This window comes from Tyto alba, unplaced genomic scaffold, assembly GCF_018691265.1.
Source record: "Tyto alba isolate M040663 unplaced genomic scaffold, T.alba_DEE_v4.0 Super-Scaffold_26, whole genome shotgun sequence".
Classification (NCBI taxonomy): Eukaryota; Metazoa; Chordata; class Aves; order Strigiformes; family Tytonidae; genus Tyto; species Tyto alba.
In genome coordinates this window covers 2468632-2493502 of record NW_024881300.1, presented here as the reverse complement: position 1 = coordinate 2493502, position 24871 = coordinate 2468632, and the positions used below count along the sequence as shown (strand labels likewise).

The following is a 24871-nucleotide window of genomic DNA, read 5'->3' as shown; positions in this document are numbered from 1 at the left end:
AGCCTTCTGTATTGCTTTCACAGCTGCTAAATTCTTAGACTCACTTGGAAAATGCTGTGGGGGTGTGATATTTAGAGGCAGTTTGAACCACTTGGCTGGTTTTAGAACAGATTTCCTCTCAGCACTGTGTTTAACTGTGAGCAAACTGTTAGCCAGTTTTCAGGCTGTCAAGCTGACTCTTCAAATCCCAAGACTCTTAAAAATCTTTTTAAAAACTCATCAGACCTAAGGTTGGTATTAGGTTTCCTCTGGCCTCTCTCATTTGCATTCTGTTAGAATACATTGTATCAAGATCCTTAATTGTTTGTCTAGCCCTGGACAGTCAGTCAAGTGCATGCCTCAATGACAGTCTTGGTTTCAGATGCTTGAGAAGCTATATTTTGGTTTATTATTGGAAGATATATTCCAGAAACGAAACCCAGCCATGCTGTACAACTAGTAATTTCCAACTGTGTTTATAAATTAACCTTTAGCACTGCACTGCCTGACGTCATGGCAGCTGTAATTCTGTTGCACAGGGTTGGATCAGATGAAGGACACATTGTGGTTCTGTTTCAAGTCTTTTCTTTTTTTTTTTTTGAAAAAGAGAAAACTTCAGTAATTAACTTACCTACCTGACATTTAAATGTGCCAACAGAAATAGCCTGAATGAAGAAATTGACAACTCTAGAAATCAAAGTTGCACCTTTCCTCTGCTGGATTAAATGACAGTGTCTCTGCCACAAGGCAGATGCCAGGCTGCTGTGGATTACAGAAGCCATTCAGGAATAGGAACAGGGCAAAGTCTCATCTTCCCAGGCAGAAGTTGAAGGGGAATGATCAAAAGCTAGACCATGGAGAGGTGTCTCATGTCCACATGTTTTCTTTGCCTCTCTCTGCAGTCTTTGTAGTATAACTGCTGATCATCTCCTTGGAAGATACAGCCTGGAGCTAAAATTGGGATTTTTAAGATGCACGTTTAACCTTCCTTCTGTCTGTAGGCAGGTTCCTTTGGAGAGCATAAAATTTCAAGACTCTCCAAAGTTTGAGATTACAAATGTAGAGGTGTATTCTTACAATGTTGGACTTGATTCTTGTCCTTCTGATCCTGGCTGGGAGAGTTCTACAGCACTCTTTGCAAGGACAGTTTACCTCTATTCACTTTTATCTATTAAATCTGTATATTTACAACTTCTTACTCCCTTTGAAATAACCTGAATTCCATCATCTCCTTTTGTTTAACTTTTCACAACTCTGTGATATGAGGTGTGGAAGACAGTGCAGCTGTGCCAATTCTATTTTTAGTTCCCTGTGCATGCTGCCACCTTCTTGGAGATGATGTAAAACTGCTTTCCTTGTGTACGGATATGTTTTTTTGCCTTTTTTCCTAGTGTTTGTGTAAACTTCAAAATAAATTGAAACTTCAAAATAAAAGTTGGACCAAACTGTTTATCTTTTTGATATTAATTTGTGTTTGTCACAAAGGCAGAATATCTGAAATTAATTTTAAAAGCTATTTAATCTTCTTTGAAAAATGTTTAAATGCAATTTAAATTTCTAGGAAAACAAAAAAACAAAAAACCAAAACAGATGAGCTAATAGAAATTATCTCAGGCAATATCTTAGCTATTAATTTGCTGAGATTTTGTTATCTTACCCTGTATTTTTACTTTATGGTGCTTCAGGAGGACATCTGGGATGCGTATGTATCTGCAGAGTGTGACTTGCCCAAGATTGATTCTTGCACAATGACCCAATGCGTCGAGGCTCCTGTGTGAGCTAATCTCTGGCTCCTAGAATGGTCCTTACCGAGGCATTTTGCAGTCTTAACCTCTGATGGATCATTGTGCTTAGCAAGAAGGAGAACCTCCTATAGATTTGAAAAATATCTGCATCCATAAAGTCATCTGGTTGCAGCCCCTCACAGAAGGAACCAGCTGCATTGTTTCCTCCCTTTTTTGTTAGGTTTTTATTAGCTTTTCAGTATGAGATCTGTTCATGTTGAGGACTTAATTTTTGTTAGATCGTGTGCATGGGCAGATAAGCCATGGTGCAGACAGGTATGGTGGGCTAACAATGTTGCTAAATATGTAGCAGGTAGCAAGTTACAGCTTTCAGTGTTTTATCCTTTCAGTTATGAAGATAGATATATTGCCTTTTAATGAGACAGCTCATGACCTTATGGAGAGATTTCTAACAGCCTGAGTTTGTTCAATATGAGAAAATTATTGCAGAAATGGGCAAAGTTGTTGACAAGGAGACATTACATTGATTGTTGCACTGTAGAAGGGTAATGATACAAACTGGGAACAAATGATGTTTCATTCTTTTCTGAAGCAAAATATTTGTTATACTCTGTGGGAAGCTCTTAAACCCTCTTTCTACAAATACGCTCTCTACAGCTCTTGTGGAACTACAAGCTGAACCTGACTACAGATCCAAAGTTTGAATCCGTGGCCAGAGAAGTCTGCAAGTCCACTATTGCAGAGGTAAGCCAGAAGAAAGGCATGGCTGCTATTGTGGCACTAAAGTTTTTTTAATTTCTCTGTGATAGTAAATTAATGTGTGAATAACATTTTGGGTTTGGGGAAGCTCTAGTCTTCTATGCCAAATTACTAGGTGTAATTAATTTTATCTCCTTGTGGAAAAAGCCAGTTACCTTAGTGGTGCCAGGCAAAAGGATGGGGGAAAGAAATGATAAACTAACTACTCATCAGCTCGTACCTGACCTTTTGTCAGAAATCTGTTGTGGTTTGGATTTGTCCCTTCTTCATCAAGTGTTTGACCACTGTGATAGTGTTGGCGTAGCAGGGGTTCCACTGAATTTAGCCTAAAGCTGGTTTTGGATTGAGTCTTGCTAGCAAGAAAGAATAAGCACATACGTGTCAAATGATCAATCAATAGTTTGGTGTTTGGTTTTGTTTTTTTGGTTTTGTTTCTTGTTGTTGTTTTTTTTTTTTTTTTTTTTTTTTTTTTTTTTTTTTCCCCCGTTCTCCAAGGCTCAAAGTTTAACTATTCCAAGTATACTCTGCTAGGAACTTCCTCTTTTTAGGTTGCACTAGGAGTTAGTCCTCTCTCTCAAGCATCAACACACCACAGTCTAGCTTCAAAGATTACTTGTTTAATCATTTCTTGGCTTGTGCTCGTGGTAGAGCTCTGGAGACTGTGCGCTCAGCCACACAGGAGCTGACTGAGCCTGAAGGGATTTTTCCCCTTTTGGTTGGGATATTTTTCAGCTAGACTTCAGGGGAAGTAGTGGCACCAAGACTCTTCACAATAGTACAGGCTTTAGCTGACTTAATTCAGTCATTAAACTGTGCTCTGAAAAACATAATTTGTATATCCACCAGAATTAACTTCACCTACCCATACTCTTGCTTTTTAAAAAACGCGTTTGCTGCAGACGATGGCCCCTTTGTGGCTTTTAAAGTAGGTTTTCTTGAAAAACAATCAGCTGCATGTATAGCAGATCATCTCTCCAGCCCTGGTTTGTGTTGGCAGTTGATTTTTCCATAGGTCTAGCTTTCAGTAGTGCAGACTTACCTATTGCACAAGAGGAATATGTCACTGCTCAGAGCAAGTTTAAGACGGGTGGTTCCCCAAGTCCTCATGCTTTGGAACCACCTGTGTGGTTCACCATTCTATACAAAGTTTTTATCTGAGAGAAACACACAGAGATCTGAGAAATGGAAGATGTTGACAGCAGCCTGGCTTTGAAAGTTTGGGAAATAGTAGTGTAGTTGAGGGATACTCATAGGGTTCCGCTTCCCCTTCTCAGTACCAGCTGAGTTGCAGTAACAATAGCATTAGTGGGAAACCATTATTTAATATAAGGAGAGATCAAGAAAATAGTTAATACAAGAAGGCTAGAGTATTAAACAGTGGTTATGTCGTGCTGGAGTTCAGTAACTCCCAAAAGCAAATGCTGCGAAATCTGTCAAATCTCACTTTTTGCAATCATAGGGAAGATTATTTTTTTCTGTTTGACGTCATATAGCTGCTGCAGAATTTTTATGGCCAAGGCATTCTTGAAAATGCTCTTTTAACAGTCTGTTTAATTACCACTTTTGTACAGTGACAGTCTGGCATTGTTGTAAATAATGCCCTCTAAATCTGGGATATGATGGGTAGAAGCAGTGGGAAGAGCATAGCATTTTAGCTGTATGTTAACCACCAGTGTTCCTCTTCCAATTGTGGTGAATGATAACATGAACTGCTGGTATTTTGCCATTTGGTGAGTGGTCTTTGTTACTTATGCAACCTTTTTTTAATTTCAATAGTCTATGTTTGATCTTCTGATGCTTAATACTGAGGCAGGTGCATAAACTATTCCACTGCTTTTTTTTTTTTAAAGTATTTCTAAAACACTCTTTAAAACTAATATGTAGTGGGAATATACTGCTAGCATACAGTATTAGCCTATAAACACTAGAAATATTTGTAATCAATTCACGCTAACAGATGTTTTCTTGCTGGTAACTGAGCTTTGATTTTTAAGTATTGCTTTGTATTAAGAACAAAGTACAACTAGAAGAGTAGTTTCTAGTAAAAATAATTTGGTAATTGGTGACTGTCCCAACTGGGTATGTTCTGAAAAGTTCACCTTTTAATTTTATCAGCTAAATATAGATGTAAATGACTTTTTTTCTTTTTCTGAACTGTTGCGATTTTATAAGTTCTGGCAGTAATTTTAAACTAGAGTTAGAGTTGGCTATCAGATAATGGTGGTTGTTTCAGAAGTGGCCAGGCAATAACAAGATTGCTTGGTCTTTTATTCAGTTCACTGGCTCAGGCCATGGAGCTCTGGGGCTGTTTCCAAAGCCAGGCTCTTCCAAAAACAGCATGTTGCTGTTGTGTGCTGGTTTGGCTTGCGGTACTTGAGCTGAAGTGGGGCCAAACCGAAGATGCAGCTTTCTTGGAGAAGGCTTGCTCAACTCTCTCCCTTTCATCCTGCAATGAATCATACGTGTTTTCACTTCAAAATGTATTTTATGCCTTTTCTATAACAATTACACTGACCCTAGTAACTGTGTTTTCCTAATAGCTATGTAGATTAAATACAAAATGTTCTACCAGTCCACATCTGCCTTCAAATAATGATGTTTAAAAAGTTGCATGTTTTATTTGTTATATAGAAAGTAATGGCCTCCTAAAGTGAGGCAGAGAGATCCGTTTCATTCATCTTGTCTGATCTGCATCAGTCTGTCACAGGACACCCTGAGTTAAATCTCCTTTGCATTAGAATACATCTTTCTAGAGATGGATCTCCATTTTTAAAAAATTTCCAGTGTAAAGATTCCAACTTAGTATCTGAGAACAGATGAAATGCTTCCCTGCCTGTTCCCTTAATGTTGCCCTTGCTTGGAGTCTGAACCACCTGGATTGTTGATTACCATGGATCTCCCTTTAGATTGAGGAGCCCTTCAGTATTTGTACAGGAACAATTCTTTGATGGAATGAAGTCAACCCATGTATCTATTGCTTGAAAAAGTGTCACCACTGCACTTTAGTGTCTGGCTGTCAAGCATGCTTTCTGCATCATTGTGGCTGCAGTTTCAGCATAGTCCTGAACAGGGGACATGAGAACTGGGCGAGTGTTTCAACACGAGCTTCCCAGGGTTACAAGAGTCTGTGTAATCTCAGTATTCCTTGGAGCAAGGCACTGCACTGCTGCTATTGCAGGATTCCTCAGGGATATGGAGGAATGATGGTTCCTGATAAGGAACCATGTTTTCTGCTTCCTTTGGAAGGACACTGTCAAAACTGCCTCCATCTTTTATTTCCAGAGGTGACCTTTTTGGCCTTGCTGTCTGCTTCCCTGAGCAGTGCAGGCTGTGATTTATATTAGGGACCTGTCTGTTCACGTACACTGCTTTTCTAATCCCTGCACAGCTTTCAGCTTTTGTTAGCCATGATTTTTATTTTTTTTTTAGACCACTGAGTAAAATGGTTTAGTATCAACAGTCAGTTCCTATAAAAGCCAGATAAAAATGAATTTGATGAGGATTCTCCTTTATAGTAATGCTCAGCTTCCAGCAAGTTATAAACAATTCAATAAATACTGGGCTGACTTCTGAATCAGCCTCACTTGTAGCCAAAGTGTTGTATTGTATGAGGTCAGGTGGCTAATGAGGGTCCAAGTACGATTTGGTGGTGGTGTAATATGCTCGGCTTTCTAAATAAACGTTTGGCAAACTAGCATTTTCCTACAAATCCGTTTGATTGCAGGGGTTCATTGTGATTATTATGAAAGATTATTATTGAGCAAGAGGAGTTATAGTCCTCAAGGTCACTGCTTTCGCTTTCTCCAGATACTGGCACATGTGAGGTATTTCTCATTTATTAAATATTTTCAAGTATTCTGACTTTCTGAAAACCGAATGGAAGCCTAGAGAGTTTCTTTGCCGTAGATTTTGAAGCTACAGATGCAAGTTTCTTTGAGGATTTTTTTTTTAAAGGTTAAATTCAGTAGCTGCAGCCACTGTACTTCTATTTTTTTAATTTTTTATTAACAGATCAAGGAGTGTGCAGATGAACCAGTTGGTAAAGGCTTCTTGGTGTCATGTTTGGTGGATCACAGAGGCAACATCACTGAATACCAGTGCCATCAGTACATCACTAAAATGACAGCCATTATCTTCAGTGATTATCGGTTGATCTGTGGCTTCATGGATGACTGCAAGGCTGACATCAATCTCCTGAAATGTGGCAGCATTCGACCTGGAGAAAAGGTATCTGGAGAACATGTAGATTGTCAATAGGCTTGTAAAAGTCATTCGCTTAAGGAAACTGATGTGGAGACTCTGCAATAGTATTACTGTTTTACTTGCAACTGAGAAAATACATGGCATCGCATCTATCTGAGAAGGGCGATGTCCTGATTCTATACAGTCCCTTTTTGATAAATATGTATTTGTTCCTCTGTGAGGGACTGCTATTCAGAGATGACTTTCATTTGTCTTTCCTTACCACACTACAGGTGATCTGGTAGGTAGTTGTCTTTTTGATCACGCTCCGTCAGCTTGACTCATACGATGAATCCAAACAATAGATTTAAGCAGACCTGTTGCTAGGCTTATTTCACAGTCTGGTCGGGTCTGACGCAGGAAGGTTATCAAGGTGATGTGGCCTGTCCTACAACCCTTTCAGCGCTCTCAGGCTGTAGTTAATAGACTGGATCAAGAGCTTTTTATCTGTTGGCTTCCTATTTCCCCTGCCCACCCAAAAACGATTGAAGGGTGCGTCTTACCTAGTGTCATATTTTTAGTACAGACTTACTAATACTGTACTGGTTTTACTAAATCAATGTTCTTTTGCCACATGAGACTTGAGCGGAGGTTGATGAAAAGAAGAGTTTGTGGTGACTAGGTAGGGGGTTATTTTCAAGGCACTGTCTTTCCCTGCCTACTTCAGCACAGCTAATGCAGGCAGCAATTACGTAGTGCTGCAGGAATGAGTGGCTTCTTTTGCAGTAAGTTTTTATGTTTAGGGATAAAGTTAAGATTAGCCTATCAAATTTTTACAGTGCTTTTTAAATTATAGCTCTTACACTTTTAAGAATTAGTCTTTTAAATCAGCTATTAATGAGGGGGTGAAAAGATTTCACAAAAAACACACACTTTTTTGGTTACAAAAAAGAGTATTCCTAGTTGTTTGAGATGTTAGCTGCTGTAAGCAGCTCCACATACATCGTGTGTTAAATTGAAGTGCTAATGTATTTCAGAACACTCAGCTGAACAACAGAAAGCACAAAAATAAGTACTTGCTTTTAAGAACAAAAGCATCCATAGAAGTGGGAGGAACTTCCAGGCACCGCAGGTTCGGACTAGCAACAGCTGAGTAACTCGCTTTTTCCATAAAGTGAAGGCTCTCTTCTAATCCTGGCCTGAAGGCCCTCATGAAATGAGAAATTGCTTTTAGCAATCAGTACAGAATCAGAAATGTAATATGGGAGACCTGGGTGTCAGGTCCACATATTACCTGTGGCCTGACCAAATTAAAATAAATTAAAATATTTACGGTAACACTGAAGGGTACAGTAGCATGGATTTCATGAGCCTAAGCCAAATCTCCTGTAGTAGAAGTGGAACCAGTGCTGGCAGGCTTGTTGGTCGCAGTGTTAAGATGGGTGAAGGGTGAGGGTGGCCCGGGGGCTAAGGTCACATGGCACCTGGGAGAGGGAAAGGAATGCAAACTTCGGGTCACCAAGTTTCTGGGCGATAGCAAAGCACATCACTAACCAAACTTTTACGGGGGTTAGTGCAGTTTGTGCATATTCCTCACCTCCTTGGTACCCAACCCAGAGTATTTTGCCTTGGTTTGTGAAAGCGTCACAGCCTGTCATATTATGTCTTTTGTTACGCTGTCATCCTTGGCACTTAGAGCAATTGAAGTATTTTATACTGCTATGGAAACAGCTATAAATGGCTATGCAAGCATTTCTTTTGTTGGTGTTCTGTTTATCTCTTTTTCTGCTTTGGAGAAATCTCATCTAATTTACTCCTATCAGATGCTGGTCCAGGTATTATTTCCATGCTGTAGCTTCTGAGAGCTGCCTGTAGAGAAACAGTCATTACACTTTTGTGTGACTGAATGTAACTGTGAATTTAATAAATAGGACCTGGGCACCTGAGGAGGAAGATGTGGGAAGAGATTTCTGTCTCTCTTTTTTGTATGGAAATAAGCACTGCTAGACCACTAACTCCATCCACATCATGTGGCTACTAGATTGGAGTACGATAGCTTTATCATAGTAGCTAGGATAAACTGGCATCATAGTAGCTAGGATAAACTGGCATTTTTAACTGTAAAAGGCACTTTTGTATGTATTCTGAAATAACACTGCCTTTTGATGCCCCTCTGCTATCTAACCACTTTTCTTTTCCTATACTTTTTTAGTTTTAGCTTGTATTCCACTTCCTAATTGAATTCTGTGCCTGCTGGGTTTGTTGCTTCTGATGTGGTGGTTTCTGCTTTGTTTTTCATGTTTCTTGTTGGTTTTCTGCTTTATAAGAGCAATAAAGTACAGCTTAGAAATCTCGGTCTGACTGTAGCCTTAATTTTGCTGTATACAGCAGAAAATGCTTTCAAATGACACATTGTTCTGGGTTGAGTGAGTGGTGGAGTTTTTTGGTGGCAGGGCTATCGGGGCAGCCCCCTGTGAGAAGCTTCTCAAAGCTCCCCCAGCTCCACGTCAGCTCCACCTCTGCACCAAAACTGAGCCCATCAGCTGCACCTCTGCGATAACGTATTTAAGAAGGGACATGGTGACGGGCAGTTGGACTTGTGAGGAGGAGTCGCTGCAGCTGCATGAACACCAAGGTCAGTGGAGGAACGGAGGAAGAAAGCAGGGGGAAGGTGTGCCAGAGCAGATACCCCCCTGTACCCTGTGGGGAGACGTGAGGGCGGCCCCCCCTGCCACCCGTGGAGATCTACGGTGGAGCAGACATTGATTTATGGCCTGTGGCTCCTGCTCAGCTGATCAAGGTTCTGTGCCCGAAGAAGGCCGGGGTCTCATGGGAAAAGGCAGCCCCGCTGCTGTAATTCAGCGCTGGGAGGATTGCAGCATGCGGGGGAGTCCCACACCGGAGCAGCTCGGGAAGGGCTGCAGCCGCGGGAGAGAATCCAGTCGGAGGAAGTTAGTGACCCATGACGGAGCAGTGTGGGGAACGCTGCGGCCCATGGGAGGAATTCAAGTCGGAGAAAGTTTGTGGAGGACTGTCTCCTGTGAGAGGGGGACCACGATGGAGCAGGAGGAACAAGTTCCGGACACTCCCCTCACTGAACATGAAGGAAGTGGCAGCACTGACTGCACCCCCCATTCCCTGCCCCTGCGCCACTGGGGGAGGAGGTAGAGATACCGGGAGCAGAGCTGAGCCCGGGAAGAAGGGAGGGGTGGGGGGAAGGTGTTCTCAAGACGTGGCAATGCTTCTCACTGTCTTACTCTGTTATGTGTTGTTAGTGTCTGTAATAAATGTATGTTCTTTTTTTTCTTCCCCTAACGAGTCTGCCTTTTGCTTGTGATCATAAAGGGGGATTTTCCCCCATCCCAGTCCTATCTCGAACCCCAAGCCTGGCTCTCTGTCCCTTCTCATTGCTGGAGGGGAAGGGAGAGAGAGGTGCTGCATTGTGGTTGGCTGCCAACCAGGCCTAAACCATGACACACATCTACAGCCTAAGTTTTATAAATTGTTGGATTTTAGTTTGTGTTGTTTTTCTTTCCAGTTAATGGAGGAATATTTAATGGTAGGTTCAGTCACCTTTCCAGTTGGCTGTTGTGCTTCATAGCAAATTTGATCTCCTGGTATTTAAAGCTTGCTTTGTCTTCCTGCAATAGGGATCTAATTTGAAATGGAAATTGGTAATTGCAACAGAGTTTTTCTTCTTGGGCTGCCTATCAGAATGAGCTGCTTTCCTGATCCCAGTAATGTCCAGGATTGTATCAAACTAGTGGGCAGTGTATAGTTGCCTGGGTGCTGGATTTAGCTGTGATGTCCTAGCTGGAGTTGATTATTTGCTGTAATGAAGGCTATACAAGTGTCACTTGCACATCTGTTGTAGTACTTTACCAGATAATAGTATCTTTCAGGTTCCTAAAAAAAGACACATTAGGCGACCATTGTTTTCTTCCTTTTTTTCACCCCTAAGTGCTTTGAGTACAGTTGCTCTCACTCTTTCCCTAGTTTCATAAAAGTACTGGACACAGAGGGGAAGCAATTTTAACTGGGAAGAGATGATAACACTCAGCTCAGTCTTTGTTTACTTTTTGTGGTATTATAACAGTGTGCGATCAGTTGAAGTACTGGGAATTAGCTAATCTAGGAGCCATCCCCGTAACCCTGGTGTCCAGGTTAGCCAGGTAAAGTGCAGAACTGGAACTTGTGGTAGATCTGTTGGGTTGTTTTCTGTAGCCTGACTGCTCTGGCTCCAGCAAGTCAGCACGGCCATTCAGTGCAAGGCGCTGTGCTGGTGAGAGAGGTTGTGTCTCCTGCCTGCTGCCCCTTTCTACTCTTGACCCTTCTCTGATCACTTTTCTAGCTTCTCTGCAAGTCTGCAGCTAGGACAGTCATGAACTTGAGCATGTCACGTTTCAGACTGAATAGTCTTTTCTGGGGGAGCTTCTGAAAAGGACAGAAGAACAAACAAGAATTGCAAAGTCTAAATTATATTGGGGGAGGAGGCGGGGAGGGCAGGGAGTATATGTGGAAAATTAATAGTAAGAACAAGGTTTTTAAAATTCTGCCTTGGCCTAAAGCCATGTGCATGAAGTTTGAGTTTTGGTCATAGGGATTAAAGTCTCTGAAAGTGTTGTGCTGAAGGGGGTTTTCTTGGGCACATTTAGAATTTAGTTCCGTTTTTCTGTGGCTCAAAGTGCTGTAGGACAGTATTGTATCTGTTCATAAAACGATGCAGAGTTTCAAGACACTCCAGACTTAGATAACTATCTGGCACGTTTAACAGATCTTTGCAACTTTCAGTTAAAATTCTCCTTTTAAGATTGATAGTGATGGTGAGGCAACAGTTTCAAGAAATGTGTACTTTTTAGATTTAATCACTTGTATCTGTGTGTTGCACTGGAGAAATGAAGTCTAGACTCTCTTAGCCCCTGCAGCAATTTTGGGGAGTCCTGACTTGTGGAATGAACTTAAAGGTCTTCAGCTCTAAGGTAGAGGCTTTCTGACAGCAGGGCGTTGGATAGAAAAGAAGCTTTGGGATTCATTCCACAGCAGAGCTGCAGGCGGTGTTTATGACCTTGTACACATCAGGACTGGGAGAGCTCACCCCGTGGGATGCCGACCCTCGGCTTTGGTACTTCTGAAGCTGAGCTGGCCCTGCAGGACTGGTGGCACGTGGAGTGCTGGTGGGAACGGGCAGCTCTGTGTGGTGTAGAGCCGTGAGGTGATGTACATACTGCAGATGTGTGTCAAAGCTGTCCTGCCATCCTTAGGATGAGCCTGTCAAACTCTTGATTGCCAGCTGCTTTAGAAAAAAGACAGTTGGGTGCAGCTGTACACATGGTTGTTTTCCCCTCCAGTTTGCAGTAAGAGACTGTAGAGTCTTAAATACAGTAGGTGTTAGCCTATAATTAAAACTTGAAGTGATGTTTCTCTAAACCACGTTTGTAAAGTCCCATTGGTACTGTTTGGGCAGCAGCATGAGTGCCTTTATGCCCTTTTGAAGAAATGAAGAGTTAGGACCTTCTTGAGCTGGCTTAACTAGTCAGCACTAGCATTTAGGGACCTATCTGCCTGAAAACAAGCCCCAGGGTAGGTCAGGAAATCTCCCAGTGTCAAGTGGGTGCAGGAACACTACTGGCACCACAAGAAGGCATGTGAATGCTTGGAGGTAGGAGAAAAGAGCAGGACTGCATCTTCCAGGAGCTAGCTGTGTTGACTTGTGTGTGTTTCTGTTAAGTCTGACGTGTTTTAAAATTGATCTAATGCAGGGCAGCAGACTAGACAGCACTGCAAGATGATATACCCAAATATAAAAATTGTATTTGCAAAAGTATTGCAATAAATTAATTAGTCATTTCATGTTGTGTCCTTGAAATGCAACAGTAAACATTCACCATCCAGCATATGGAAATCCACTTTCACAAGACTATTAAAAATAGGTTTACTTTCATATATAGTATGACCAGGAATGTCGACCCATGCTGCAAGAAACCAGGAAATTTTCAGTTTTTCTAGCAGAAAAAGCTTGCTGTGTACCCTCCTTGCTGGCTTGCAAGGGGAGGCTGCAGGTGACTGAGAATAATCTTGGCCTGCCTTGCCTCCCAGCTGCAACCTCACCTAGGCTGGAACAAAACACTGCCAGAGGAGCTTAAAATGGTCATTTTCAATCATTTGTGCTTGCCAGCTTCTCCATTGTAATTACTGCCTATGACTGACTACAAGGATTCGCAGAACACTGTTTGTGTTTGATGTGGTTATGGATAAATGACAATTTTAAGTAATGTGGCAAACGTACTGCTAACTGTATTCCTCAGATCCCTTTTGAGTTAAATCCTAAAGAGATTGTTGATGTGTAATTACATTTCTTCAAAGATACTGATATCTGGCCAGCATGTGGAATTGGCCAATTCCCACTCAAAGAAAAGAGCGAACAGAAATATGGAGGTTTGGGGTTTTTTGCCTTTTTTGGGGGAGGGGGGAGAAACTACTTTGAGCTCTTTTAAACTGGTGTTACTTCTGGGTTGTGTTTATGACTTTAATTGGACAATTTTGCATGTGCTCCAAGTATAACAGAGTTAAAACAGGAATTAAAGGCTGGCTGCCTGAGGAGACGTGTCAGATCAAAAAGATCTGGGATAGTTGCATGGGTTTGGATAGTCATGGTCATGTATTATGGAGGCTGTGCTTTTACTCGTGTTGCTTAACAGAAATGGATGAAGCTTCTCGAGAGTGAGCTGAAGGGGTAGCTCCTAAATGGTTACTGCAAATGCTGGGTGATGTGTGTTACAGATAGTCTGGCGTAAGTTTAGTAGCAATATCCTCTGGCAGCAGAGCAGCATAAAATAAGGTGGTCTTCACAAGAAAAACTTGCAGGAGCCTTGAGAGATTTATTCCAGAAGAGTTCTTGTTTATTAGAGAAATCAGAGGTATAAGGGGGGTACGGTTCCCTTTCTAAACAAGTAAAAAGGATGTAGGAAACTAAATGGAGCGTTGCCCTGCCTCTTCCGGGCTTTCATACAAAGCAGAGGCTCTCTATGTTTATTGGCAGTCTGTGGTGATAGTCTAAATTAGTCTTTAGGCTTGCAGGACAGTGGATGTGGCATACAGGATTGGGCCAGAGTTGCTTTGTCTGAGACTTTGTCTACTCTTGAATGTTTTGTTTTTCTTTTCAATAATTTAATGGAGGAATTATCATTGAGAAGCCTACACTGATCAAAGCCCCTTTATGCCCCTTTTAGCATCACTAATTATCACTACCCAAACTGAAGGCTTGTCTCAGCATGGAGGAACTATGATTTTTTTTTTTTTCCTCTTCCCCCATGTATGTTCTTAATGTGATGCTATTGCTTCCTGTTGCCATGGTGCAGAGAGAGCTATGTCAGATTAACGATAATTTGACTGGTTTGGTAAACTGCTCTGAGCAGTGTGGCTAAGTAGTGATAATCTTATTAAGTCACATTAAAACAAACCCAGGGCATTAGAGAGGGGGATTTCATGGTGGCCATCAGCAGGATGGTGATGTATAAAGTGTGTGAATAGTACAGATACTAACTGTTGCCTACTAAGAATGTAAATGCGGTTTAGGCTGAACTTCTGGAAGTCTATATGTAGACAGTTTGTTAGTTGATTAATTTAGGTGCTGCTTATCTAGAATCACAGATCACTTGATGTGTAAGTGGTTGGTTACAGATGTTGTCTTGCTCTTCTCATGTAGGATGCCCACTCACAAGGAGAGGTGGTAGCATGCCTGGAAAAAGGCCTGGTAAAAGAGGCGGAGGAGACTGATCCTCGAATTCAGGTTTCTGATCAGTGTAAGAAAGCAATTCTTCGTGTAGCTGAACTTTCTTCAGATGACTTCCACTTGGACCGGCATCTTTACTTTGCATGCCGAGATGATAGAGAACGATTCTGTGAAAATGTGAGTAGTTTCCCCTTGCCTTCTCTTCTATACTAATCCATTTAACCAAAAAAAAAAAAAAATCCCACATTGGAAGGAGGAATGGAACGATAAAGTGGAGCCTGAGCAAGATCGTGTAATACTGAAAACAGGCACCTTATAGCTGTCATTTTGCAAAAAATCTGGTACTAAATTCACGCACCCAACAAACAAGCACTATTTCCAGTGAGTTAATGAACTGAATTGGCATAAATGGTTTAATACGCACCAGAGCTGGTGTGACTGGGAGTGGAACGACTCAAGTGGGGAGGAGGCAGCAAAGGTAAGTGACTGCTTCCATCTGCAGTGGTAAGTCTGGTCTGACTGCTCACAGCACTCCTTATCCCTGGGACCATGTGCTGGAAAGCTGCATTGTTCAGTCTGAATTAGCTCCTATCAGCTGAGCATCTTCTCACTAAGGGGGTGATGAACACAACCAGATTTTTAATGCAATAAAATTTAAAAGATTTTTGTAGTAGAGGAGTGATAACTGTCATTTGAAGTGTGAACTTTAGTATAATTCTAGTTTAAGAAAGAAATCTCTTTCAGTGTAGTTCAGCCTGCTCGTTAAGTGTTACGAGTCTTATCTTTAATGGTAAATGTTGCTGTTCTTTTTCACAGACTCAGGCTGGGGAAGGCCGAGTCTACAAGTGCCTCTTTAATCACAAGTTTGAAGAATCGATGAGTGAAAAGGTATGTGTCTGTCTTAGTGAGACAAATTCTTAATGCAGAAATCATCAGATCGTTCATCAGTCCAGGGTACGTTATTCTTTTCCAGTGCTGAGAAAAATCCGTCATCTTATGTTGTTGGATAACCAACTGCTTTAACAGATGCTTTTACTTTGATATGTTTGTTTTCAGCTACATGCTGATGGCTTGAATTAATTGTACTCAAGTTACAACCTTTAAAGTTAAGGATTTAAATAAATCAAAGCTTTTAGGTGGGTAATTTGGAAAGGTAGGCATGGAGCTCAAGTGGTAGTAGCACTGTGGTTGAGTGTTTAAAGTAGAAGTAGCACCATGCTGGGGTAAGGCTTGGATAAATGCGGTCCTAACATACAGATTAGAAACAAAATGCATCGGCACAGGAAGCTCTGTGTGTTTCACTTCTGTTTTCAAACCTGAGTGTGTGACTGTGAAGCAGGTCATTCTGTGGGAAAGATGCGCCGTTCAACTACTGACGTTTTCCTTACGTGTTTTCTGAAAATGTGGTTTTCAACAGCAACGAGAAAGTTGGTCTGGAAAGTCAGTCCTGAAAAGAATTTTTATTGGTGTAGGTGTTTTGGGAAGGCAGCAGTACCTTCAGTGATTTCAGAAGCAGCATCGTAGTGTTTGGGATTATACGGAATTATATCATCTGTCAGAGAGGATACAAAGATGGATATCCGTAAAGCCCTTGGAGGAGCTCTGCTGAAGGAGCCCAATTCAGAGGCCTGGTGGGATCAGACTTACTTCCTTTTCTTTAAATGCATTAGCTATCTGAAAGCTTAGCTCCAATTAACAAATTCATAACTGAGAATGTGATCCCTGAGGGCTTGAAACAAAGCTTCAGTTTGTACAAACGCGTTACTGAAATGGATTGCTGTTTTTGCTTAACCTGGTTTTGGTTGGACAGTGGGGGTTTTTTTTGAGGGGTCTTTTCCTCAATCAGCTGTCTAAGATATGAATATAAGATGCTGAGAGCTGTCTCAGAAGACTCGGTAGGGAGAGAGGCGTGGATGCTCTGAGGGCGCAGTTTGCAGAGCAGGAGGAGCACAAAATCTAGTTCTCACTCTTGTAGCTGCCAAGGTTGGACCATCTGCAAAGTCACTGGTTTTGTAGAAGCTGTTACTCAGTAAAAAGTTCCCCCTTGCTGAAGGCATCGGCTGCTGCATACACATGTAGCCAACAATAGCTGCCTCGTGGGTGGTTTGCTTTTGTGTAATCCAAAACTGCTCGCCAGGCTGGGCTCCCTGCCTCTGCGCAACCTTCCCCTGCTTTGGGGGATGAGGTACCTGCGAGCCCGTATCTCCCTGTGTCTGGGGCTTTCAGTCTGTGCAGTCCCAAGGTCCCAGTCATGAAGGACTGAAGGAGCACGAAGGGAGGGGGTGGGAATATCTTGGAGTAGGGATTTGCAGTTCCTGGAGTAGGTATGGGAAGGAGGGGGAGAAAAGTTGGAACCCTGATGTATGGAAGGGAAGAGCTATAGGGCTTCTCTGTTCCTTGTGCCGGGATTGCTCTATATTCTCTCCACCCTACGCATGTGCAGTTTTCCTTCCTTTCAAATAGTCCCAAGAATTGACAAATTTGCCTGAGCTATTCTGAATTATGTGCCACCCTCGGATTTAATTTTCATATAATTTAAACCAAAAGCTATGAAGCGTAGCAGTGTTTTTACAGGCCCTTTTTTGGATGAAATTTAGAGGCTTGTTCTGGCAGCTGCTGAGCTTGGGTTTGGCTACAGTGCATCCTCGTGAGCCTCGCCAGTTCTGGAAAATGGCTAGAAATTCCCATGGTTAGACTTCTTTATCCGCTCTCATCTGTTCGACACATTGCAGAACAAATACAAAGGACACAGTATTTTGTAAATGCGACTGGAAAAAGTTGTTTCTTGAGGGCACGCAGTGAGCATGTACCACAGCTGGGATAAATGTCAGCAACTGATCCTAGTTACCAAGAATGAGTCACGCTCTCAGCCATAGCTCTTCACAAAAAGCTGGATGAATGTGCAGTTTTAAGAAGTGCTCTGCAGAGAGCTGCTGCCTTTAAACCCCTTGATCTGTTGACCTTGGTGCGCGTTGTTAACTGTGTGGTTTCTACGAGACAAACGAAATTTAACTGCAGTCCGGCTTAAACGCGTGAGTTTCAAAGCATCAATCCTCTTTTGAAACACAGCTTGAAAACTTAACAGCAGCAGGTCTAGCTCTCTGCCACCAGCCTGTGGAAGCTCATTCAGCCATCCCAATGTGTCTTCTGCAGTGTCGTGACGCGCTGACAACCCGCCAGAAGCTGATCGCCCAAGACTACAAAGTCAGTTACTCGCTGGCAAAGTCCTGTAAAAGTGATCTGAAGAAATATCGCTGTAATGTGGAGAACCTTCCGCGGTCTCGGGAAGCCAGGCTTTCCTATCTGTTGATGTGCTTAGAGTCTGCTGTGCACAGAGGTAAGTGGAGTTGAATCAGGGGATGTGTGACTTGCAGGGACCTTGATTTTAAAAATTTCTCCTGGATCTTCAGCTTCAACATGTATTTATGGTCCCCTCCTCCAATAACCTTTTCCAAACTTTGGTTCAGAGGCAAGCTTCCTCATCATAATGCTTTCATCACTGTTGTTTTGAAGATCAGAATAACTGAGTAAACCTCTGATGCTGACTCCTGTTGTGTAGACAAGAAGTTTAAAATGCAAAATAGCAAATCCCACTTGGATGGATGATGGGTGATTGCAAATCCTTCTATTCGCTGTGAATTCAAGCAGCTTTTTTCCTCCTTTATGTAGCAAGTAATAAATATGCTACTAGGTTAAAGTACAGAATAGAGAACCTGTTTATCATCACTCAACTAAAGCCAGGGATACTCAGTCCTCTGCTTCTTCTAAGTGATGTTCTTTCCTCATGGTTCAGTAGCTTGGGTAGGAGCCTTAATTTCTGCAACTCTTACCTGGTTTTTCATACTTAGAAGGAAGGTGTGAGAATATTCTTTTTGTATGTGTAAGTTAGTGTAAGCTGGAGACGTTATAACACCTAGTGGCTGTCCTAAAGGCACTTAGAGAGCCCTGTGTGGCAGCACCGTGCTAAAGGTTCTTGTGAAATTGCCGTAACACATAAAACAACACATTATATCCTCTAGATCTGCGCTGGGGAATTGTTTGCTTTTCCCCTTGGCTTGCAGCTGGATGAGGGAGAGAGGGAAAGGCTGCCATAACACCATAAGCGATCTGTGCATTTGTGAGTTTGAATAACTCAGTGCTTCTGATTGATGTAGAAATAGTGTGTGCTGTTTGTGGAAAAGTTGTGGCTTTTTATTTTTCCTTCTCCCTGCAGTAGGGCAGGTGTTTTCCTGAATTACATGCAGAAAACTGAACAGTTATTAACTTCCACTTTCATGGTGGAACAGGTTCTTCAGCATGTGGCTCATTCACAAAGCATAGCCCAGGAGGAACCCTAATTATTCCACACACCTCCACGTGTCTGTATGACAACGCCTGGGAGCCCCTGTTGTGTACAGGACTTCTGTTGCATGGGGCCTTGTACACATTTGAATAGGTTGTGATGGGGGGCTAGGGGGAGGGCATAGCAAAAAAGCCAACATGCTTCTTTTGATTAAAAAAAAGGAAATCTTGTAGCAGATCTAAGCATTTAGTAAAGCTAGATTTCTGTGCAGCTACAGTGGTTTGGCAGACACCCTGTATATGTTCTTGGTAACATGTTCTATTCTATTTTTTTTGGCTTCCTGAGCAAGTGTTTGCTGTTGCTCTAGAAAACCTTCTCCTCAGAGAAAATTATTAACCTGCTGTCCAGAAAAATTTCTCCCCTAAATACATATCAGGGTAGAAAATTACCAGAGGTAAGTTCCATTTCTACAGTGGAAAAACAAGCCCCTGAGCATACAGAGAAAAGCTGACCTGTGCTACAGACCTGCAGCTCACTGAGCGTTTTCAGCTCTTCTTCGAAAGCAGCTCCTGTAATGTGAAATCCAAAATAAGATTCTGTCAGTCTTCCAGGAATCCTAAAAAACATGTATTGAATCCATAGGCTGGTTGTATTTTACAGGTTCAGTTAAATGACCGGAGTTACCATAACAGCTTGTTAAACGCTCTAGCACATTTGTTGCTATTTGGTGTTGTCCAGAGTGTGGACATCATCCCTCTTCTTCCAACGTGATGGTAGCATAGGTCAAGAAGGTCTCTGCTAAGCATTAATACTAAATTGTTTTGAAAGCGTTACTAGTAAGTTGTCTTCTCTCGGCTCAGGTCGGCAAGTGAGCAGTGAGTGCCAGGGTGAAATGTTGGATTACCGACGCATGCTAATGGAAGACTTCTCGCTGAGCCCAGAAATCATCCTGAGCTGCCGAGGGGAGATCGAACACCACTGCTCAGGCCTGCATCGGAAAGGGCGCACCCTCCATTGCCTGATGAAAGTAGTACGGGGCGAAAAGGGAAACGTCGGGCTGAATTGTCAGCAGGCAGTAAGATGCTTTTCTATCACTTTGCTTCTAGGTTGCTCAGTTGGTAGTAACACTGATTTGCCTGTTAATGTTTTTGCCTTGTGATGGAGATTCTTCTAAAGGCTGGCTGGCTCTGCCAGGTACCAGTGAATGCTGGAGGCAGTTGTGTAATTGTCGTGGTATGAAGTGTAACTTGGTATCTAGCAGCACACGAGTTAAGGGGGTTTTTCCTCAAAAAATACATTTTGGATTGTTTTGCTGTGGATATTGTACTGGATCACCAGTAGGTCTTCTCCAGCAGCTCTCAAGTCATGGAATTCTCTCCTGGGTGCAAGATGTAGGGAAACTTGCTTTTTAATAAGTGTTAAAACATTCCCTGTCTTTCCCTTTTCCCCTTATGCCCTGTCCTTGAAAATGCACTAAATCTTCTCAAAGCACCTTTCTGCTCAGTTTTATTTTTGATATTTCATTCAGTTTAAATGATGGAAATAGAACTTCAGGGACAGGTAGGTACAACATAGTGCTGCACGTCATTGTAGTTGCAGCCACTGAAGGAGATGTCGTTCTTTTCCAAAATACCTCTTCAAAATGACATGACTCTTGCCTTTTTTTAAACTCCATTTTGGCCCAGATGCATCCAGTTTGTAGTATTTTTAAATTGAAACAATTACTTAATATTTGTTCATTAGTGCTTTTTAATGTGATACTACATGTTTGTACTTAATACCTGCTTTTAATGACCCATGAGCCTGGAAAAGTGACATAAATTCAAAAAATGGCTGGAGAGTGTGAGTGCTGATGTGGGAATTAGGGGAGATTTATGCTCTTGACTTCCTGCCATATATGGAACCCTTGTAGTCCATTTTCAATGTAAATGTAGTTTAAAGCCTGAGCCCAAAATGTTGCCAGCTTGTGTATGCTATCAAAGATAAATGAATATTTGTTAAATTTTTGTAAGGGATAGGATGCCTTTGTGATGAAGCTTATTTCTGCATAAATACCAGGTGTATTGATGTAGCAGCTGTACAGTTTGAGTAATTTCTGCGGTGAGCTGGAGTGTATGATGTACGCTTTGCAACATTAGTGTGGAAAAACTGAATACTTGTTTCTGTTTAAATATTAAATTGAACTTGCTGCCTCAGAACTTGACTATTCACAAATTGTGGGAAGATAAGCTCATTTTAGGAGTAACTTTCAGAACAAGTCATAAACGAAGGCAGGAAGGACCCCCAAAAGTGATGCGAGATTTCAGACTTTTGGAGAAAATGTCTGTATGAATGTCTGTAGAAATCTATAGGATTTTTTTTTTCCAGTTCTCCTGTACTTAAGCTACTGCTTTATTTTTGTACAGTAAGTTGATGCAACAGCAGGACTTGTCCATGAAGCCCCTTCACGTTAAATGACCTGTGTTCTGTTCTCTATGCAAAAGACAGCAGGAGCAAATTAAGTGTTGATTTTACAAAATTATTAGCTTGTCCATATTTTTATGGGCAAAAGGAAATAGATGATTGCAAGAGTAGGATAAACATTCCAGCATTCTGGAGGACTGGCGTGGTGCTATTATATAGCTGCCTACAAGTTCTGAGGTACTAAACTGTTTGTTGTTATTTTTGTATTTGAACAGTAATGGTTGTCTCAGCTGTCACTGATTTTGTTCTGATTCATTGTGTTAGAACGAGCTTCCTACGTTTACCTTCCATGGTAGGTGGATCATCTTTGTAAGGAAGAGAATATTGTCTGAAACCCTTCCAGATACTGTGTGGCTTGTGCAAGAGACTCAGTCCCCCTGCCCTGTGACATTGGCCCATACGACAGGGCATGAAGAAGGCAAGTTAGAGGTCCATCCCTTCGTAGTAGCTGGAGCTCTTTTGGTTCCTTTTGGATACCTAGAGAGCACTTTTGATCTATGCTTCTGCTGAGCCAGTGATGCTTTTCTGAAGTTGATTCTCAGCTTCTTATTTGCCATGTGTCAGTATAGTTCAGTCTTTGAGACATGTGGATGGTCTCAGAAGTGCTGCTTTGGTAAACTCATTCATGAGGGAATGATTGACCTGTGTCAGGGTTACCAAAAACTATAAACAGACCACATTAAAGAGCGTGCACTGTTTTGTTTTGGTTTGATTTTTTTTTTGTCTATGTCGTAGTGTCAGTGAGAGTTACTATCACTTTGTACTGCCCATGGCTCCTCATCCTGCAGATAGGATGGCTGCTTCAGCCATCTCCTTGTTCCGCATGGCTTCAGCCCAAGCCCAGCTAGACCAGTGCTGATTGATGTTGGTCCTTGCTTTCTGATGTTCTTGGGCAATTCTTATTTCAGGAACATTGTGCTGATGCGCTCAGATTCAACTTTGATGTGGCTGTTGATGGTGGAACTACGGGTCTGTGGCATCTCTACCTTATCACCTGCAGAAACAAGAAAACAAGACGATTGCTTTGGGGTTGTCCTGGCAGAGCTTGCTGCAGTGCTTTGGGCCCACCTCCAGACACTGCCTTTTCTAGGTGGAGTCAAAAACTTGTGTCCCTGTGCTTTTAAGTAGCATCAGTAGGTAAAGCTAATACAGCAGTTGATTTCTTGGCTAGCTCAAAGCAGGAGGACTAGTCCTGAAATTGTTCAGACATGCTTGCCTAGACAGATTGCTTGAGGAAATTGGAACGGGAAGCATCTAATTTGGATCTGGTTTTACTTACTGTCCTGTCTGTCAAGGTTTGCCCTGATTCTGTTTGCCTTATGAAAGGAAGATGTTTGCCCATCTGCCAAAAACAACACAAAAAAAATCCCAGAACAACAAAACATAATCAAAAAACCTGCATGATTTTATTTTCCTGAAAGAGCATCTGCTCATACCCTTTCCTGCATGAGGAACTTGAGTGATTCTTTGTACTTAAAATTGTCAAAGAAAGGCCTTCTCAAACCCCAATTTCTTGATCTGGGGGGGTTTCATTTCTTGTGACACCTCAACCAGAATGATCTTGCACATGAAGAAGCATGCCTACACCCAAATGTCTTGAACTGCAAATGTCTTGAACTGTGTGGTTTTTTGTCTCCGTTTTGATCTGTGAACTTGCCAAAATGCCCAAGTTCTGTAAATGGTAGAGGAATGACAGCTCTCTGTGTAACATAAATGGTTCAGACTATGTTCAAAAATATCTTCTCACTGTTTGTTCAGCTGTATCTTGCCTAACAGTAGGCTTAAGTACCTTCCTCACCCCAGCATATCACAAGTAACACTCTAATGTGCCCTCTTAAAGGCTATTTGCAGTTTGGCTTTGTTGTCTTGGTGAGCACTCTGCTTGTTCTGAAGTGAAGGATAGGGCTCCTGTTATTTATACTCTTGATGTCCTTCTATAGGGGCATGCATTTAATTAAGAAAAAAAATATAATTGGAAGGAGATACTACTTCTGGAGCATGTCTTCCCATGTAAAACAAGCTCTTCACTTTGGGGGAAGCATACGCAGCTTGGATATGTTCCAGTCATTAAATGCTCTTCTGCAAATAATTGTTGCTACGTTATTCTTCTTCAAAGATGGAAATCCTGCACATAGGGAGGGTGGGTCTGCGATGCGGAAGATCATCAGATAACAGATATAAGTGTCCCTTAATTGTGAGCATCAGCCCATAAAAGGTCTACAGCTGTACTGGCAGTGTCTAGCACCTATGGTGTTGCTTAGTGGAAGCAGTAATTTATACTAGAGCTGCTGGCAAACTGCTTTTCAAATTATGTGGCTTTTATGCTGCTCTGGTCTCGTCTTTGTTTTTTCTGTTCAGTCCCTCGAGCATGGAGAACTATAATCCTTACTAAAAGGGCAGATTTCTGCTTTCAATTTCTCATACAGCTAATAAATTGATAGTTAATTGTTAATTTAGCTCCACATCAGGATGAAAGTTCAGAGGATTATAAAGTTTATCCAGCTGCTTTTCAGCTGCAAGGGTTTGTTGTGGAAGGGAGGAAAATCCTATAAAACCTTCACTTTTATCACTGGTGCCAAATTATTCCCTCACCTCTGTAGTCAGGGCAGCTGGCTCGCTGCTGCACATCTTCCATGAGAAGATGTTGAGAATCGGGACTGGGAATCCTGCAGTAGTGCCCAAAGCAGAGCAGAGAGACTGGGAGCTGGTTTGGTGCTTCCGAGCTGTTGTACCCAGTGCACTTTGTCCTCTTCCACTTGATAGCAACACAAATACCACTTAGGCAGGATTCTTCCTCGGGTCTCAGTTTATGTAATGCCCTGGCCAGTTTATTTAATCAGCGTGTGTAAGAAAGTGTTAGGTTTGAGGTTTTATTCACCCATTTGTCCTTGAGGGAGTAATTCCACTAATAGTACTTGATCCCTTTTTAGATGTAAACATCTGACACGAAGCAATTGCAGCACTTTATGTGCAGAGTGTTGCCCGTCCATGCAGGCTGTGTGCGTGTGCATGCCAGCAGAGCTACCATATTCTTCTCCTTGCTTTGACTCTTATGGAGTTTGTGAAGGGCATAGCACTTCACTTCTGCTGATTAAGGTTTAGTTCCATGTTATGAACTGGATCCTGTATTGGCTTCTGTTTGACCACTTGTCAGGGTTGTGTAAAATGTTTCTTTTTTTAATACTATTTTTTAGTGAAAATATCCCAAGAATTTTTAAATCAACAGCTTGTGCCTGCTAGGCAGTGCTCTTCTGAGCTGCCTGCATCCCTTAGAAACTGAGGCTGGGCCTAATTAATTTTGGCCAAGAGCAAGTTGTAGGAAATCCTATGTTCCTCCCAGGCAGTCTGTGGTCTGTCCTCTTGATTATAAGCTTCCTATTGGATAAATAGCACTAGCCTGTATTTTTCTCCAGTTCTCTGATGCTTTTTTTTCTTCTCTGTGTTTTGTGATGTTAGAGCTTTGCCCCTGAAAGCTTCCTGGATGGTGTTTAGGTGCAGACTTTGAAAAGTGGAGGATAAAATTGTAACTGTGCTTTTGATTTCGTTGGGCTGGGGGCCAGTAACAAAAATCATTAACTAAGTGTCAAGATATTAACAGCATAGACCATTTGCTGTCAGTGTGCAGTTGGCTTCTAAGCAAGCTCTCTCTTTTTTTTTTTTTTTCTCCAAATTTGTCAGATAAAAATGTTTTGCCTGTCAGATGATGATGCCAGTCTGCCCTGTGTCAGT

General features: G+C 41.9%; 1 protein-coding gene across 1 annotated transcript in view; it reads left to right on the top strand.

Annotated features, from left to right (window-relative positions):
- The window catches only part of GLG1 (golgi glycoprotein 1), an 82396-nt gene that overhangs the window by 39441 nt on the left and 18084 nt on the right, over positions 1-24871 (top strand). The window contains exons 3-8 of the mRNA XM_032987461.2: positions 2382-2468; positions 6495-6710; positions 14371-14574; positions 15214-15285; positions 17551-17734; positions 19540-19754. Of these exons, the coding sequence (XP_032843352.2) occupies positions 2382-2468; positions 6495-6710; positions 14371-14574; positions 15214-15285; positions 17551-17734; positions 19540-19754 (978 nt within the window). The remainder of the gene's footprint in view (positions 1-2381; positions 2469-6494; positions 6711-14370; positions 14575-15213; positions 15286-17550; positions 17735-19539; positions 19755-24871) is intronic.